The sequence below is a fragment of the Sodiomyces alkalinus genome, assembly GCF_003711515.1.
Source record: "Sodiomyces alkalinus F11 unplaced genomic scaffold SODALscaffold_10, whole genome shotgun sequence".
In the NCBI taxonomy this organism is placed as follows: domain Eukaryota; kingdom Fungi; phylum Ascomycota; class Sordariomycetes; order Glomerellales; family Plectosphaerellaceae; genus Sodiomyces; species Sodiomyces alkalinus.
Window position 1 is genome coordinate 786,301 of NW_021167088.1, and position 18,725 is coordinate 805,025.

The following is an 18,725-nucleotide window of genomic DNA, read 5'->3' on the forward strand; positions in this document are numbered from 1 at the left end:
AAGGAGAAAAAGAAAAAGAAAGAAAAAGAAAAAGAAAAAGAAAAAGGAATCGCACTCCAGCCGATTTGGATCCAATGAGCCGAAGGTAGACAGACACTCGGCCGCCAATTCCCGATTGGTTCTATTTTTGACCCTCAATCAAAAACTCACCACAACCGCAACAACAACCACACATATCTTATCCAGTTTCCAAGTCGAGTTCAATAATATATTGTGACTTTGCCTCGTATTAACAGATTGCATTCGCCCCTTTCTTCAGCTCGATTCTGTCGCCCCACGATACACCGAACGCCACCAAGCGCGAAAACCCGCGAAGCGAGCTCACAGGTACCTTGCAACCGATTGCCCAGCACATCTGAAACGGCAGAGCAGCATCCTCCCAGGTGGAAAGGAAAAAGAAAGAGAGAAAAGAAAAGGAGCCTCATGATGACCACGGGAGCACAAGAGGAAGTTAAGCGTAGGCCGTTGGTCGGGTTCCTGGGCCCCAAAGCTTCATATTCTCACCAGGTTAGTAGTACTTCGTCCACCATGCGTACCTTTCCCCCCGTTATGGGAGGTACTGTACTTTGAACAATTCCCCTCTTGTGACAGCCCGCATAACCATCGCGTTGCCTCGCTGACATCTTCTCTTCCTCAGGCAACGCTTCAATCATTTCCCGAATATGAATGGGACTTGACTCCATTAGTGACAATTCCCGGTAAGTAGGAGCCTGCTGTGTGGGAAGCAAAAATGTACTATGTACTCTTCAGCTATGTTTGTTCCCGTTTGTCCTTAAGGCTTCTCCTTGCCTTCATCAGTCCCGGGGGTCGCTCACTCCTGTCCCCTTCTCATCGGCAATTATCGCTAACATACGTTGTCCCCGGATTAGACATCTTCGCCGCAGTTCAAGCAGGTGATGTGGCCTACGGAGTTGTTCCGTTCGAGAACTCCACCAATGGCTCCGTAGTCTTCAGCCTCGACTGCTTTGCAGACCGTAACAGGCTGTATCCCGACATAGCAGTCTGTGCGGAGATTTACCTGGACGTCCATCACTACCTGGTCGGCCGGCTCCCCCCTTCGTCCGTGTCGTGCCCTGCCTCTACCGCCATCCCCACCACCGGTGGTGTCCCGTTCAGTCCCGCCGAGGACAATGCTGGGTCGGGAACCCGCACGCCCACAGAATCAGAACCCCACCCTCCGACGCCCCGGGCCCACCCCCGCGCCGACCTCTCCCACATCCGCCGTCTCTACTCCCACCCGCAGGCCTGGGGCCAGTGCACAGCTTTCCTGTCGACCTACCTCAAGGGCGTCGAGGCCGTAGACGTTAGCTCCACGAGCCGCGCCGCCGAGCTCGTGGCTGCAGATCCGACAGGCACCAGCGCCGCCGTCTCCAGTGCCGTCGCTGCCCAGCTGCACGGCATCGACGTCTTGGCCGAGTGCATCGAGGACCGCCCCGATAACACGACCCGATTCTTTGTCGTGCGCAAGGAGTCCATCTCCCCTTCCGCTGAACGGGCTGGTGTGGATGGTCGCAATGGCGCCGCACCGCAACGAGATGTTTCAGCAGAGTTAGGACACCCCCTTTCTACGACGGGCGGCGGCAAGGGTGCGAAAACGAAGTCGCTGGTCTCCTTCACTGTACCCCACGAGGCACCGGGCGCGCTAGCCGACGTGCTGGGGTGCTTCCGCCGGTTCGAGCTCAACCTGACCAGCATCAATAGCCGGCCCAGCCTCGTCAAGCCATTCCAGTACGTCTTCTTTGTCGAGTTCCAGGGCCACAAATTCCGGGATCCAGAAGAGCGGGTCAAGGGTGTTCTGGAGGCGGTAGGGGAGGTCGCTGAGACGTGGAGGTGGTTAGGGAGCTGGGACGACCAACGGGCCGTGAGCCTTAGCTAGATAGCGAACGGCAGGGAGAAATTTACCCTGTCAACGCTCTCCCCATCTTTCTCCCTCGGCTCTTATGTCTTACTTTCTTCCTTTGCTGCCATGGGGCGTTTGCCCCTTTCTTCTACGTGGACCAAAGCTGGATGTACCTCCGAGGGCTGGGGGAGGGAGCGTCTTACGAACATCTGCCCACCATGTGGGTGTATGATGTCTGTCGCCATGGGATATTGTCACTGCGGTCTAGCCCTTTCCTACCTTACCTACCTACTTACATGTTACGTGGCGCAGGGTCGACGAGTGACCACCTCATGTGACCATCAGTCGAGGTCCTCTTACGGCCCCTGTCTTCTTTGCGTCAATGTCACACCCACGGCTGCCAGGCTGAGACTTACTTCTTCGAGGGTGCTCACGCGACAACAACCTCGATTTATACCATTGCCACCGAGATGCCTTCCTGCAGGCTGACAGAAAAGCGTGGGTTGCAGGCATACATGAGACAAATCAAAGACCAGAACGCAAAGACACGTCGTCAAGCATGTCGTACCTGGCTTCTTGCAGGAAAAGCTTGTGTCATGAGTCTTCAGCTTGGCGCGGGATTCGTCCTGCTCCCGGGGCAACGGGGAACATGTAGGGACTTTGCATCCTACTATCTCACTCTGGAAGCCGGGGTCATGTGCGCCTCCAGCGCGCCTAAAGGACGCTTGCCGTTGACCCTGGGCCAAAAAGTAGAGGGTTGTACCCGACCACGATGCGAGCACGCCATAACACATGACTGCTTTGCTTGAGCCCTGTTACGAGGGAAGGCAGTGAAGGGACACAACCGTGAGGGTTGTTTTGCGCATTTAAGCCTGCCAGTCTCTCAAAATGCGAGGACTCCGGACGCCCTTCAGGCTCGCGTATACGCTTGATACAAGGACTTTTGCAGTCCATCATGCCATGAGAATGAGGATGGTAGACCGCATAAACCTCCTTGCCCGTCACTCGGTCTAACTATGTCTTCAACCACCCAAGACCCTCTTGTCCATCTTCCTCTCGCCAGCTTCTTCCCTCATTCGATATGTCTTGATTTCGGCGGCGTGCCATACCGTCTGAGCGGCTCGAAAAAGGGGCATACGCATGTCATCTCAGCAGACAGTGCCTGAGACCTTCATGGTCCAATGACTGTCCCCCTTTACTTTCCCTTTACTTTTCTTCACGTGTTATTCCATCTCTACCTACCTATTCTTCTATATCGTCACTGACGCTGGCCCACTTAATGTTCTCCCACGTCCTCGTGTCTTTAGTGTACTGAAAACGATTCCCGCCCATGTATCCTTCAGAGACATATACTTCTTGCAGGCAGTCATAGACTTCCACATGCCAGCCGGACAAGTATACGTTTACTCAACTCGTTCCAGACCTTTGAAACGGTAAGAGAGGGGAAAGCGGCCCTGGACCCTCGAGTTCCTCGCCCGCGTTATTAGTGTCCCCGGCGTGGAACCTTGCAGGTCTCAATTGGTTCCAGCCAAGTGGCGGGGTAGTAACTATGACGTCCTAGTCGCAGGTTACAGGCTTATTAGTACAATGATAAATCCACTACAGATGCCGGGTGTTGGTACAGGTACCAAAAACGGGACCATCAACGCTTCAATAACCTGTTTTGATAACCTTCTTCATGTACCTTATGTGGAAAGGTAAGGTAAGCTTCGGTGTTCCCAACAGTCGTTGCAGAAGCTTACGGAAGTACCTCTACATACCTCGTCTATATCGGTCTTCGTCTGTGTTTATTATACCTTAGGTAGCAATTCTACCAGTGTTAGAAAAGTACCAATCCCGCAGGCAGTACTCAAGAGTACATCGCACTCTGGAACAAACATGTACCTTCAGTCCGTTTCTTAACCTTTTGTTGGTTGCGGTCTCCATGTGGTGGGCGTAAGAAGATATCAGTGGTCAGTTGTTGGGACGGACAAGAACCGATCTGCTTAGGTTATTAGTTGCGGGGGTGCCACAGGGAAAAAGAGGTTAGACGAAGCTCGGCAGATTGAGAGAAGCTGCGTGGGTTAAGTTAAAGAGCTTCTCAGAGCTGGATTGGACGGGCAGGACAACCTGGAAGGGTGCAAGAGGTTTATATAGGTCAGCCCTCGACTCTTTTCTCCTGTGCATCCTGTGTTGGATTCTTCCATCTCGCGTTGTTGTCGGCCTTAAGATCATCTTCTCTTCTCATCTCTGTTTTTGAAGCTCTTTGATATCACCGCCGGGAGGCTAAATCGCCGTTAATTTATGCTTCCGATTAAGCTCTAACTGCATATTTGCCGGCTGCTTCGAACCCGAATTCCTGGTTTCTTCGCTGTTTCTTTCCACTAGGCTTCATCACGCCATTTCCTAGGTTCCTTCGCAATACTCCAGTATCATCCCCCCGACCGTGTCCCTACCCGACTCTTCCCCTCCGAGACCATGGCGATAGGATCCATGTCCAGCAGTAAGAAGCCTATCTTCTGCGCGACCCATCCCAGGGCGTGTTCTACTGCTTTCGAGAGGGTGAGTCCATCATCAAACTATCCCTCTGTTCTTTGCTTGCCTATGGGCTATGCTGCGATCTGGCAGGGCTCCGCAGCTAAATTTTCTGCATAGGTCTTCATGACCCGTCGGGATGAGCTGTGTTCTGTGCACGAACCGTTTGGTGATTCCTATTATTACGGCCCGGAACGCATCAGCCCGCGATATGATAACGAACCCGAGACAAGGGAGAAGACGGGCTTTGGCAATACCACTTATGCCGATATCCTGAAGTCCATCGAAGATGCCAGCGATGGGGTATGTCTCCTAGTTTTGTTTCTCTGCTCCCATTTGCACTTCCTCCCTTCTATTACTCTTCGGTCAATTCATTTTCTATGTCCATTTGCCCTTTCTTCCTCGTCCTCTTCCTGGCCTCATTTTTCTTTTCTTTTCTTCTTCTTTTTCGGTTGAGATTTCGGGTTCACCATCACCATGTACTCTTGGTGTGACCTTGCTACCTTGAGTACATGGTGGTCTCGCCAATCGACGACGAGAGCTTCATTCTTGAGCTTCGATTCGTCCGTCAACCACTGAGCGCTATCCGACATCACCATCTTACTTTTCCAAAGAGCTTCGCACAACTATCTAGTGTCGCATCAAGTCACCATGCCCATAGCTATAATGCCCCTATTTAGCCATACCGATCCATGCACTCAATGTCTTAACTATTTTCATGTTTTCCGATCGTCTCTTTGATCCCTCGCCTTGCATATGATGACTTACAAAGCCTCTCCCACTGGCCAACCAGGGTTCCAAGCGTGTCTTCATCAAAGACATGGCCTACTACCTCTTCCCACTCGAGGGACAACCTGCCAGAATCGTTCCCTCGCTCTCTACATACTCTGCCGCCAATCGTAACGGAACCAACGGATCTCACAACGGAAACTCACCCAACGACAATTCTACCACCTCGGATTCGAGCCCGGAAGAGGCCAATAACCCCACGGTCATCCCCATCGACGTCCTACGCCGCTTTCAGTTCACCTTCCTCATCCGACACCCTCGCCGCGCCGTCCCGTCGTACTACCGTTGCTGTGTCCCTCCGCTCAACGAGGTAACGGGCTTCATCTTCGACCCCAAAGAGGCCGGCTACTCTGAGCTCCGTCGCCTCCTGGACTTCTTCGTCCGCGAGGGCTTGGTCGATCGCTCCGACATTGTTGTTGTAGATGCCGACGATTTGCTCGACCGCCCCGAGCCCGTAGTCCGGGCGTACTGTGAACGTGTCGGACTCGAGTTCACTGATTCGATGCTCAATTGGTCTGAAGAGGACACCGCTTTCGCGGTGGAGCAGTTTGCCAAGTGGGAGGGGTTCCATAACGACGCTCTGTCAAGTTCCAGCTTGAAGCCTCGGTCTCACGCTGCTGTAAGTGTCTCTACTTTCCGTTCTTATCCCCCCTGACTTCTCCCCTCCTTTTTCATGTGCGTAAGGCTGACTTTCCCTGCCGTCCAAGAAAACCGTGACGAAAGAGTCGGAGGACGAGGAGTGGACCGAGAAGTATGGTGAAGAGGGCGCAAAAATTATTCGAGAGACCGTCGACGCCAACGTTGCGGATTACGAGTATCTGAAAAGGTTCGCTCTTCAGGTATAGAATAGCGCCCGTGTGTTAATTTTCTTCCTTTTGCCTCTCTCCTTTGAGGCATGTGTTTCAGTCACCAGTACCCACTTCTGCAGAGCAACGCCTGGAGAGTATGGAGTATCGTGGTTATGGAGGATGGGGATGATGTTTTTGTTTGGGGGATTGACAGTAAAGAGAAACGGCTTTCACGACTCTGAACATTCCGGGAAATAGCCCGTAACATAATCGGGGTAGATAAATCATTGATATGGTACAGCATATTTTACAGCGGGGAAGTACCAGATAGATAGCCACGATGCCGTGACCATCTCAACTACATGGTGATAACACAATTCCACAGCTCAATAAGAGCCACGTGGAAAGGAAGAGGCCTGAATGAGCGAATGCCTCGAGGGCCCCCTCTATCGCTTCCGAAAACAAAACAAAAAAAAACATCGGTCCCGTCGTCCCACACCTATACCGCCTTTCCCTGACCCCGCTCACCACGGATAGATTTCGCACTCTGTCGCTGTGTCCTTTTGCTGCGAGGCTCAGGCGCTGGAAAGCTCTGCACGAATTGTTCCAGGTTCCGACCCTGTTTCGGCGAGCGTCTCTCCTGCCGCTTTAGCCTCTTCGAATAGTTCATGCGTGACATTGTCGCTCCACTTCTCCGCGTAGTTCCGGTCCTGAGCGTTCATCCAATACACCGTAGCCTTGATCAGTTCGCGGTCCGGGTCGTCCTCGCGTGGCGCGGCAGGAGACCACCTTTTCCCACGTAGCTCGACGATGCGGTCGTTCCTGCTGCTGCTGGCCTCGTCCACCTCTCCCTCCTGCTTATTTTCCAGCTCCTTGTTCCCTTCTTCTAGCATCATCCGTTCCGCGGGGCTGATCCATACTCTGCTCCCGCGGCCGGCACCGGCTAGCACGGCAGCCATGTCGGCGATGGCGTTGGCTCGTTGGTCGTGGATGGCGTAGCCGCGCTCAATACGCGAGCGGAGCTTCACGCGCTTCATCTCTCCTGTTGTCGGGTCTGGCTCCGTTTCGAAAAAAAGACTGTCGTCCCATTCAAGCTCGTGTCGTCGTCGGAATTCCCGTAGCTTCTGAAAAGCTGATTGCCCCGCCACACCGGCGCCCAGGGGGAACTGAATCATCGCCATGGGTCGCCAGAGGTCTTTACGCAATTTGGCGGGCTTCGATTTCTTCGCGATGAATGGGAGCTGTTGTAGGGCATGGTTGGACTGGACGAATTGCGCCGAGAAGATTAGTCAACTAAGCTTCCATGGCACAAAATGAACCGGGGAAGAGAGATAGTTAGAGACTCAGTAAGGCGTACATCGAGGACTTTGGTGTGCGAGTATATGATCTGATTTTCGAGTAGGTGGTTCCACACCCAGATCTGCTCGCCCCAGCCTGGCGGGAAGTGTGTGAGTTCGGGTTTCGGCGTCCTTTTCCGTGGCAATGTATGACCTTGTCGTACGATCGTCCTTGAGACGCCGACAGATAACTGTGAAAACCTGAAGATGGGAATCGAGTTCATGGCTGCTGTTGTGTGGAAACCTCCTTCGATTCTGATCTTTCCATAGCCAAAGAGGCCTCGTCGAGCACCGTCACAAAAAAAAAAAACCACCCCTAAAGCTCCTCGGCCTCCAGCCTCACAGCAAAGTGTGGCTTATATTCACGTGACTGCCCTTCAGATGGAAGGAGGTGCAAATATTGGGCAGGTGCAACCTTATTTCTTATCAGGCGCGGCTAAGATAAGATTAAGGATAATAAGCATCCCCACTGAAAACAACCTGGAACCTAAGCTTCCAATCAACGTAAAGTATCTTCGGGCACTTTCCAGTGACGTCGAGCACCTTCCAGGAAGCAGTCGTAGGTGCCCTAACGCTCACGATGATGCCAGAGACATCAGCTCATGAGTCGTCCCACCTCCAGCTTCTCTCGAATCCAAGGATAAACGCATAAAGGCTTGAATCGCCTCGAAGTCTTCTGCCTTGTTCTTTTTCCTGTTGTTTTGACACAAACAAACAATCATCAAACTCGACTACTCTGAACTTCGTGATACCCCTCACATAGAGGTTCTTTTGTACATTTTGAGTTGCTGCGTGCAGCACGAACATTTCCCCCGACATACAGACACATACACGCAAACTACACCGACTTTATTCTTTCTCTCTTTTTCTGTAATAGACACCACACACCAACGTCAAGATGAATTCCCGTATGGAATTCACAGATCGTGGCGAGAAGGCCGTCCAAGATGCCATGGCCCTCGCCGAGCAATACGCCCATTCTCAACTCCTACCGGTTCACCTTGCCGTTTCTCTCCTAGATCCTCCGGCAGATCTGAGCAAAGACCAACAAAACGGCCCTCCGGCCAGCCCGTCGATGTTTCGTCAGGTCGTCGAGAGAGCGCACGGTGACCCTCAGGCCTTCGATCGTGCCCTCAAGAAGACACTAGTTCGCCTCCCTAGCCAAGATCCTCCGCCTGATCATGTCTCTGTGGCACCGAGTTTCCATAGTGTCTTGAGGAAGGCACAAGAACTTCAAAAGATTCAGAAAGACACCTTCATCGCCGTCGACCATCTCATCACCGCGTTGGCGGAGGATAATACCATCCAATCCTGCCTCAGGGAGGCCAACATTCCGAAATCGAAGTTGATCCAAGATGCCGTATCTCAGATCCGAGGCACTAAGCGCGTCGACAGCAAGACTGCCGATACAGAGGAAGAACATGAAAACCTGGCCAAGTTCACCATCGACATGACCGCCATGGCCCGGGATAAGAAAATGGATCCGGTCATTGGCCGAGAAGAAGAGATTCGACGTGTTATCCGGATTCTATCCCGCCGAACCAAGAACAACCCCGTCCTCATCGGAGAACCTGGCGTTGGCAAGACGACCGTTATTGAGGGTCTCGCTCAGCGCATCGTCAACCGAGACGTCCCCGATAACCTGAAGCACTGCAAGCTGCTCTCGCTCGATGTGGGCGCGCTAGTGGCCGGCAGCAAATACCGCGGAGAGTTTGAGGAGCGTATGAAAGGCGTACTCAACGAGATTGAGAATTCCAAAGACACAATTGTTCTCTTTGTGGACGAAATTCACCTGCTGATGGGCGCCGGGTCCTCAGGCGAAGGTGGAATGGACGCGGCCAACCTGTTGAAGCCTATGTTGGCTCGTGGACAGCTGCACTGCATTGGCGCGACAACTCTAGGTGAATACCGCAAGTACGTCGAGAAGGATGCGGCCTTTGAACGCCGATTCCAGCAGGTCCTAGTCAAGGAGCCGACGATTTCCGAGACCATCTCGATTCTTCGAGGTCTCAAGGAACGATACGACCGTCACCACCGAGTCACCATCCTAGACAGTGCCCTGGTAGCTGCAGCCAATCTTGCGGGCCGCTACCTCACACAACGGCGACTTCCCGACTCGGCCATCGATCTAGTTGACGAAGCGGCTGCGGCAGTCCGGGTCGCCAGGGAGTCGCAGCCCGAGATCATCGACTCTTTGGAGCGCAAGCATCGCCAGATCATGATTGAAATCGCTGCCCTCGAGAAGGAGAAAGACGAGGCCTCCCAGACCCGTCTCGCTCAGGCTCGGAAGGACGCCAAGAATGTCGAGGAAGAACTCGAGCCTCTTCGGCAGAAGTATCTGAGCGAGATTAAGAGGGGCGAGCAGATCCACCAGGCCAAGACAAAGCTCGACGAACTTGAGAAACGCCTCGAGGATGCGGCCAACGCAGGCGACCACGCCAAGGCTGCCGACCTTCAATACGGTGCCATTCCGGAACAGCGTGCTGTCATCAAGGCTCTCGAAGCTAAGAAGGCAGCTGCCGATGCGGCACTTAGCGCATCCGGACACGACACCGGCGGCTCCATGGTCACGGATATTGTCACCGTCGACCACATTAATGAGATTGTCTCTCGCTGGACCGGCATTCCCGTCACCCGGCTCAGGACCACCGAGAAGGACAAGCTCTTGCATATGGAGAAGGTGCTGGGGAAGACTGTGGTAGGTCAGAGGGAGGCCGTACACGCCGTCTCCAACGCTATCCGGCTGCAGCGCTCCGGCCTAAGCAACCCGAACCAACCTCCGAGCTTCTTGTTCTGCGGCCCATCCGGCACCGGCAAGACGCTGCTTACCAAGGCTCTTGCCGACTTCCTCTTTGACGACCCCAAGGCGATGATCCGTTTCGACATGTCCGAGTACCAGGAACGCCATGCTCTGAGCAGAATGATCGGAGCCCCCCCGGGCTACGTCGGTCACGATGCTGGCGGTCAGCTTACTGAGGCCCTCCGCCGCAAGCCTTTCTCCATCTTGCTCTTTGACGAAGTGGAGAAGGCGGCCAAGGAAGTCCTCACGGTACTCTTGCAGCTCATGGACGACGGCCGCATCACGGACGGCCAAGGTCGCGTCGTGGATGCGAAGAACTGCATCGTGGTCATGACGTCCAACCTGGGTGCCGAATTCCTCAACCAGACCAACCGTGAGGGCAAGATTGACCCCACTACGCGTGAGCTGGTTATGAATGCGCTCCGTAACTGGTTCCTGCCCGAGTTCCTCAACCGTATCAACTCGATTGTCATCTTCAACCGGCTCACTCGCCGCGAGATCCGGAACATCGTCGACCTCCGTCTCGTCGAAGTTCAGAAACGGCTCGCTGACAACGACCGCAAGGTCACCATCGAAGTCTCGGACGAGGCCAAGGATTATCTGGGCAATGCGGGCTATTCGCCTGCGTACGGTGCCCGGCCGCTCCAGCGTCTCATCGAGAAGGAGGTGCTCAACCGGCTTGCCATCCTCATTCTTCGAGGCCAGGTCCGCGACGGCGAGACGGCACGCGTCGAACTCATCAACGATAGGATCGTTGTGCTCCCGAACCACCAGGACAGCGAGATGGTCTCGGAGGACGAAGACATGGAAGAAGACGCGGTGGACGAGGTGGCTGGAGACGAGGAGATGGATATCTATAGTTAAGACGTCGGAGTTGAGAGTGTCTATCTAGGTAGACAGGGAAGGGAGGGACAGTTGACGACTTTTATTGAGGTTTAATGATTGGCACGGCTGTTATGGAAAGACGGATATTGTTTTTGAGACTTTCTGGTCAGTGGAAGCGAGCAAAGGGAACCCATGGACACGGACGTATCGAGGCGTCCCAGGAGGAAGTGCTCGAGGCGCTAGGGGTGGTACACAGTCTTTTCTTCTGCCTTTCTTTTTCTTTCCTCTTTTTTCTTTTCTTTCTTTCTTTTGCTGACGGACATGGTGGACATGGCATTCGGTTCCGACTTCACATAGGGAACCCAGGATCGTGTGATATAGTAACCGGGTACATTAACAATAGATCATCTAGATCGAATGGTGTTCAGTACCAATGCGCAAGAGTGATGATCCCTGGGCATGCCATGGCATTCACATCCCTTAATCCTCGTCCAGAAAATTGTATGAACGTAGTCTTCTCTTGTCGGTTCCCTCCGCATCTTGATCTCACTGCATTTCCGCCTCGACCTCTCCATCGGTGTATACATCGTCCTGCTCAGCTTCGTCGGCATCCACTTGCCACAACCGACGTCTTTGCAGTATCGTCCTCATCAACCACTCGACGACAACCGATGCGGGGGGTTACGTCCGCAAGACAATCATCTGTCCCCTGGCATGATTCTTCTTTATGCCAATACGAATACCATGCATGCCAAAGTTGAATAGGCCCATAGGTAGGTACAGATCTGATCATAGATCGGGTGCTGCGTATTGACGTACTATCTTGTGGACGTAACTTCGCAGTGCGGAGTGACGGGGAGCGATCATGGGCGTCGATGATCTCGTCCGATCCGGTGCTCTACTCATGTCACTAATTAGATTCAACTGCCGATATTTTCTGCGTGCGATTGTCAACGACGGCTGGCGACGACCGCGACGACCGCTGTGGCCGCTGTGGCCGCTGTGGCCGCTATCGCTGGACTGACCGACGGCGCGCTCCGCTCTCAGTAGCCCTGACTCGGGATGGAGGGTGGGAAGACGTCTTCTCTAGAAATGAGGCCAAGCGAGGTTTGGGCGTCGAAACTGGTATCGCGATCTCGCTCCGTACGATGGACCTCTGTATGAGAAGGGGAATATTCTGGGAAACTGGGAGCGAATCAATGGACCGTACGAAGTGCGAATACCGACTCCCAGTGGTGGATATGACGGCCCTGAGTGCCAGGGTGGGAGGTCCCGCACGTAAGGTAGCAATTAAGTACAACCTATGTACCTACGGCATGCTGTAGTGTAGCAGGCAGGGTGGAGCAGAGAGGGTTGGAACATATGGCACGTTTCAGGATTTCTCGCTTGCGCGGATCATGGGAATTGGGATCAGGGGTTGGGACCGTCTTTCGTGGTTGCTGCCATTTTGCTTTCTCACGTCTTCAGGATCCGATTGGTCGAGGCGTGGGAGATTGAAGTTGGGGACGGTGGCACAAACCGCGGGAGAGCGTCAAGCATGGGAAGACTTTCTCGGGTCGAGGAACATTCGAACACTCCGTACCTAGGTAGGAGAGACCCCCTTTCAAAGTCGCGCCTACTCTGTCCTGACGGTGCTGGAAGGCATCGGACAATCCGTCTTCCCCAGTACCTTACAGTTGGATGTATATCCGTACTTCATTCGTCAATGGGCTCCCCCAGACTGTTACGAATTATGGCTTGTCCCTTCCTTGTCTGGGGCAGAGGGTACATGTGTACTTCGCACGGTACTCCCCCGTATTCCAGACGTGGAACTGGCAAAACAACAGGTGCCCTAGGTCCCTTCTCAGCCTCGTAATGCCAGCCTTCTTGATGTATCTTATGTTGGATGAGAAGCAGTATTCCAACGCAACAGGTAAGATTTTGGTTCTGTTCTTACGGAGTACGAGGTCGCCTCGGCAGGCCGAATACACATGTCGTTTACCATTGTACTCCAAACTTCGTAGTCGGGACGGGCCCCGAAGCTTCAAGTTGACGATCTGCTCTGCTGGATGGAGTGGGAGAAAAAGGGGGTGGTCCGGTCCGTAGTACGCTAGGGGGTTCCTTACCCCTAACCGCAGAGATGCTGTGTCGTGTTGCTGATCCCCCAGGACTTGAAACCTACCTTATTTATTACTATCCGTAGGTACCTTAACTAAAGGTAATTACGAAGTAAGAAGGCTTCTTAGTGGTAGACGAGGAGGAAGTCTTCAGTACCTAGTTTACTATCAGACCTTGGCATATATGCGTGCTAAAAAAGCTGTGCTCTGATAGCCAGATATGTACTTAGTACCTGCTTACTGTGTCGTTCTAAACAGAACTTGATTCTTTAAGGTATATAGGTAGGTACCTTATTACCTACCTTAGATACCTATTCAACCTCCTTACTAGAACCTCCTAGCTCACTGAGCAAACTTCCGTCGTTCATATAGTGGCTGAAGTACGGAGTACATATCTAAGGTAGTTACGAAGTACTTTCGTACGGAGTGCACCCGCCAAGGACACCACTCACCCACTCACCCACTAATAATCAGTAGGTATTTCTTTGCTAGGAATGCGGACGCACGAAGTAATGCTCCCGTACTCCGTACATGTCCAACCCTCCCAACATCCGTACAGTTCTCTGCCGCAGCCCACTTCCAAGGCCAAGCACTCGTAGAAGGGACGGAGTATCGAGTACTTCGTACCGGCCGAGGAAAAGGACAAGAAACAAGAAGAACCACTTAGCCTGCAGTCAAGTTGCTTCGTCACTCGTGGTGTCGTAGTACTGGCTACCTCCACAAACCCCCATTACCGCCCACCAGGCCAATTCTTCTTGGTCCACTTAGCAAAAAAAAGCCTTGATAGATTCTCGTCTTCGACCTCCCCCGTCCATCCTTCCCACTCCTTTCCCTAACCACCTACTTCATCATCACCGTCACGTCGTTCGACCTCTCCTCTCCATTACCTCTCCACCTCTCCTTTCTGCTCTCCTTTGCCCATTTAATCCTTCTCCAGGCGCATCGGCCTCTTATCTAATGCCGCCTGTATATTTGACGTAGCTCTTTTTCTTCCCCCCTCTTCGCTTTTTTTTTCGTCTTTTTCTTATCACGGTACGCAAGACAGAAGAAGTCGGAACAGCGTGGCTTCATTAGCTGTCTACCCGAGCCGTATTTGAAATTAAACGACGACGACAGCTGCTGGGGATACCTGCCAGACTATTGAGCAAGGGGAATCTTCACCAGTTAGCTGCCGGCGCCGGTGCTCCAAGAGACGACAAGAGCACACCGAAACAAGCCACGGGATACCACTGCAAGCCACTGCCGCTTCTCGCCATCGACTGGAAGCAAAGCTTCCCTCGTATTTACCGTTCATTTTTCGTCTCCCGGTCCCCACGCTCCTTGATCGGCAGGCCCTTCGTCTCGTTGCTCGATTCAGTCAATTCGCTTGCTTTAGCAAATCCACTACATTATTATTGACATCCCCTCTTGGGCGAACCTTGCGAGACACCGCCTCCGAAGGTACCAATCGTAATATTCGACGAACCTCGTTCTCGAATCCGGCTACATCTCGATTCGATACCAGTGGACTCGACCACCCGCCGTCATAGTCCCACGAACAACTGGTGTCCGTCCCCAAGAATAGCGAAATCGTCTCTCTCTTCAGGCATCACGATAGACCCTTGAATATTGCCTTGACATCTTTCGTCTCATCGCCCTCACAGGGCTCTGGCAGTTTTGTGCGTCAGAACGTTACGAGATTACGCATTTCCCACCTGGCCCAGAGCATACCGGTTCCTCTTTTGTGTTACCAGAAAAGCAAGAGGAGAAGAGGGAAAAAAAAAGAAAAAGAAACTCTCACATGAGTACTACGGCCTAGATAATTGATAATGTCAACCAATAGATCCGATCAATTACCCATCGGTTACCTCCACCAGTCTGCTTCGGTCCGATCAAATTCGCCTTCCAACACCTCACCCGTCGACTCGGCTCCTGGGTCTGCTATACGATCCTCTTTTGGTATACCTAGCGGGCTAAACCATCCCGGTAAAATGGCAACCAACACGCGATCCGGGGCTGGCTCTCCGTCGCATGAGATGCCGGGCTCTGCGAGACTCTTCTCGAAGCGGTTCGTTTTTGCCCCTTCGCCGCCGCTGCCCAAAAACCGCCTTGCTTGCGCATGTTCTTTATATACTGACTTGCGGTGACTTTTCTCTCTCTTTAGGGCAAGGGAAATTCAGGCACAAGAGGGACTCCCTGGAATGCCGGTAAATCCTTGGGGCGGCCCTCCCACCAGCGGAAATTCGACGCCGCTTCGCGAGAATATTCCTGAGTCTCCCACTGACGGATTTCCTGATTTTGTTCAGCTTCCAACTCCCGAAAGTCTGCCTATGGCCCGGCGCGCCCGCGCGGGCACCCTCCCCTCTCGTTTTTCGCCCGGCGGAGTCGGTCTTCCTCCCGCAGTTTCGAAGTCGGCCCGACCGACACCCTCTCATACTCCATTTCAATCGCCGTCGCCGGGCCTGGAAGCCCCGGAATCTTTGGTTAATAACTCGACATTGCTCTCGCGTCTCCGCGCTGGCTCCATGCCTCAGCGGGACCCGTACCCAGCGGGGGGCGGTTCTCCTTTCGGACCTTCTATCTTCAGCAGCAGCTGGAATCCATCGGGAGTCGGACGAGAGCGAGCTTCGACGTTGGCTAGCATCGCGAGCGTCGGCTCCAACGGTCCGAGCTCCCCTGCGCAGTCCCAATTTTCCAAGGAAGGCGGAGGGGAGAGCGATGTTCATATGAGGACCCTGGATTACCTAGGACTCGCTGAGACGCCACAGCCACCTCGAGCGCAGCTTGCGACGCCTTTTTTTCCACCGAACTACAACGAACTGTCGAAGGCCAGTCGCTTCCGGTCCTATTCGGTCAATAATAAGGACAAGTATGCCGAGGAGGAAGACGACTATGACGAGGTGGATGCCATGACGCTCGAAAGCCACTATGCTGCCCAACTGCAGGATCAACTGGCCGCCACAAATGCCGCCATCCGCAACCATAACCTGGCCGTCCAGGCATTTGCCTCTCAGGCCACCCGGCCCCGTGCGCGTACTACTGCCGGTGTTATCGACCCATCCGCCTCCCGGCTCATGCGGAGCTATCTTCCGAACAACGGAGGCGTGCCACCCACCATCCCCTCCGCCGACATGCGCCTCCCGGACGAGAAGAACTACGATGATTTGCCGCAGGCTGTCGCCGCCATGAACCTGGCACGTTCCAACAGCCGAAATGCTGGTCTGCTAAACGCAGAGGACCAGGGCCTCGAGGGACCAACTAGCGCGCTTTGGCTAGGAAGCATTCCGACTTCCACCACAACGTCGACCTTGACCGAGATGTTCAAAACGTACGGGCAAATTCTGTCCGCCCGGGTGCTAACTCACAAGAACTGCGGCTTCGTCAACTTTGAACGTACTGAAAGTGCCATCACTGCCAAGGCGAACATGAACGGCAAGGAGATTTTCCCAGGAGCCGGTCCTATTCGCATCAACTTCGCGAAGCCCCCGTCAGCGTCTAATACCCCTGGCCATGACGGCGCCTTCCCGTCTCCCAGTCCCGACCCGTTCTCCAAGAACCAAGAAAACGGTCAAGGTGGTGCCGTTGCCGCCGCCGCCGCCGCCTCCACCTCCACGACGGCAGAGGGTACTGCCGCGACGGCGCAGCCGACCAACGCCGCACCCACCGTCCCCCCGCTTCATGAGATGACGGCCGACATCCTTCGCATTGTTAGGCAGTTCCAGGCCACTGAGGAAGATGTCTTCAAAACCTCCCGCAGCTTGCAGTCCGCCGTTCAGTTCACTGCCTTTGTTGACGAAATCCCTCCGGTCCGGGAACCTACCCATACCCGAGTTCATGACGCTCCCAAACTCAGAGACGTCAGGAAACGAATCGACAATCAGAGCCTGTCCAAAGCGGAGATCGAGAAGATCGCGGTCGAGATGCTTCCCGAGATCGCTGAGCTGTCTGCGGACTATCTTGGCAATACAGTGGTGCAAAAACTGTTCGAGCACTGTTCCGATGACGTTCGCGATGCTATGCTTGCTGAGATCGCCCCTCATATGGCAGAAATTGGGGTGCACAAGAACGGCACCTGGGCGGCGCAAAAGATCATTGACGTCTGCAAGACACCCCACCAGTTGTCCTTGATCGTCGAGTACCTTCGACCGTATACCATGCCCCTGTTCCTCGACCAATACGGCAACTATGTCTTGCAGGGCTGCCTGAAGTTCGGCCCGCCGTATAACGATTTTATTTTTGAGACCATGATGAGCCGCATGTGGGAGATCGCGCAAGGCCGCTTCGGCGCGCGCGCAATGCGGGCCTGTCTCGAGAGCCACCACACGAACAAGGATCAGCAGCGGATTCTCGCCGCTGCCATAGCGCTGCACAGTGTTCAACTGGCGACCAACGCCAACGGCGCGCTGCTCCTGACCTGGTATTTGGACACATGCACTTTCCCACAGCGTCGCACAGTGTTGGCCCCGCAGCTGGTCCCCTTCCTAGTTCATCTTTGCACTCACAAGGTCGCGTACCTCACTGTTCTCAAAGTTATCAATCAGAAGTCGGAGCCTGAAGCGCGGGACACGATCCTCACGGCCATGTTTTTCACGCCCAACGACCATGTTCTGGAGGCGATCCTGAGCGACCATGCCTGCGGTGCTGCTCTGATCTTCAAGGTTCTCACGACCCCCTTCTTCGACGAGAGTATCCGCACCCAGGTGGTGGAGAAGGTGAAAAGCGTTTTGGTGAGGATCAAGGCGCAGCCTTCGCAGGGCTATAAGCGCCTCATGGATGAGGTCGGTCTTTCGACGCGTAGCTCTGGAGGCGGCGGGTCGCGTGATGCTGGTCATGGCAGCAACCACAACGGCAATGAGGCGCGGCAACGGCCGACGTCACGACAGGCGAATGCGAACGGTCATCAGCAGCACCCGGGTCACGCGAACAAGCCGTTCTACAATCCGCTGCCTTCGGCGGTCAACCCGAATTACGAGGCCGGCTACGGCGGGCCCCGCAACGAGACGCCGGACGCGAACATGGGACCTTACCCGCCTTACGGCGCACAGAATCCCATGTACAACTCGGCTAACCCCGCGATGCCTCCTGCGCCTCAGCAAACACCGTACCAACAGAACATGATGCAGCGCGGCACCCCTGCGATGAACAACTACTACCCTCCCATGCAGTCAGGGTATAGCGGTTACAACAGCCCGAGCGCCGGGATGGATCAGTACCGGAACCAGAACATGCCCACTGGCAGCCCGATCCAGCCGGCTGCAACGCAGATGCCGCCGATGGCACCAGGCCAGCCTGCTCCCTATAGCAACGCGTCATATGGCATGAACATGGGCATGAGCGGCGGATACGGGTACGGGAACATGGGCGGCATGCAGAACATGCCGCCGTACATGCAACAGGAACAGGCCAACACCAGGCGTGGCCGAGTAGGTGGACCCCCGTCTTCTACCAAGCAGCACGGCCGTAAACCGAAAGGAAACAAAAACTAACGTCTCCCGAAACAAACCAAAAGAGATGAAACAACTTGTGTAGTGAACAAGGGACTAAAGGAGGCCGCACCACCTGGCGATGACATTGTCGGTCCGTTTCTCTGCTTCTTTTTATTCCAGCGCGAGGATGAAACGAATGTGATATGGAGTGCTGGGACCGGAGTCGCCAGGATATGGGGGTGTTTCTTCTTCTTCTTTTTTCTTCTGAGGGGGGAAAAGGTGACCGACTTGATCGAGAATTGGGCTTCGGTTGAAAAATCGAAGCCCATCT

General features: G+C 54.1%; 6 protein-coding genes across 6 annotated transcripts; 4 read left to right on the top strand and 2 right to left on the bottom strand.

Annotated features, from left to right (window-relative positions):
- Positions 1-144: 144 nt before the first annotated feature.
- SODALDRAFT_53681 (hypothetical protein) lies at positions 145-525 on the bottom strand. The gene has a single exon (XM_028615460.1). The coding sequence runs from the start codon at positions 423-425 to the stop codon at positions 201-203; it is 225 nt and encodes a 74-aa protein (XP_028463705.1). The 5' UTR covers positions 426-525; the 3' UTR covers positions 145-200.
- SODALDRAFT_320385 (PDT-domain-containing protein) lies at positions 427-1,876 on the top strand (the record flags this gene model as incomplete). Its single annotated transcript, XM_028609529.1, has 3 exons — positions 427-507; positions 638-698; positions 870-1,876. 3 exons carry the CDS (start codon positions 427-429, stop codon positions 1,874-1,876), a joined length of 1,149 nt encoding a protein of 382 aa, XP_028463706.1.
- Positions 1,877-3,898: 2,022 nt separating this feature from the next.
- Positions 3,899-6,422, top strand: SODALDRAFT_316121 (hypothetical protein). Its single transcript, XM_028609303.1, has 5 exons — positions 3,899-4,381; positions 4,475-4,657; positions 5,148-5,253; positions 5,329-5,768; positions 5,851-6,422. The coding sequence occupies exons 1-5, from the start codon at positions 4,298-4,300 to the stop codon at positions 5,986-5,988; spliced, it is 951 nt and encodes a 316-aa protein (XP_028463707.1). The 5' UTR covers positions 3,899-4,297; the 3' UTR covers positions 5,989-6,422.
- Positions 6,423-6,506: 84 nt separating this feature from the next.
- SODALDRAFT_362751 (hypothetical protein) lies at positions 6,507-8,087 on the bottom strand (the record flags this gene model as incomplete). Its single annotated transcript, XM_028614491.1, has 5 exons — positions 6,507-7,193; positions 7,289-7,365; positions 7,433-7,548; positions 7,848-7,961; positions 8,074-8,087. 5 exons carry the CDS (start codon positions 8,085-8,087, stop codon positions 6,507-6,509), a joined length of 1,008 nt encoding a protein of 335 aa, XP_028463708.1.
- On the top strand, positions 7,840-11,355 carry SODALDRAFT_328288 (heat shock protein HSP98). Its single transcript, XM_028610653.1, has one exon. It carries the CDS (start codon positions 8,167-8,169, stop codon positions 10,930-10,932), a length of 2,766 nt encoding a protein of 921 aa, XP_028463709.1. The 5' UTR covers positions 7,840-8,166; the 3' UTR covers positions 10,933-11,355.
- Positions 11,356-14,797: 3,442 nt separating this feature from the next.
- On the top strand, positions 14,798-18,454 carry SODALDRAFT_283469 (hypothetical protein; the record flags this gene model as incomplete). Its single annotated transcript, XM_028608411.1, has 2 exons — positions 14,798-15,036; positions 15,133-18,454. 2 exons carry the CDS (start codon positions 14,798-14,800, stop codon positions 18,452-18,454), a joined length of 3,561 nt encoding a protein of 1,186 aa, XP_028463710.1.
- Positions 18,455-18,725: the final 271 nt, after the last annotated feature.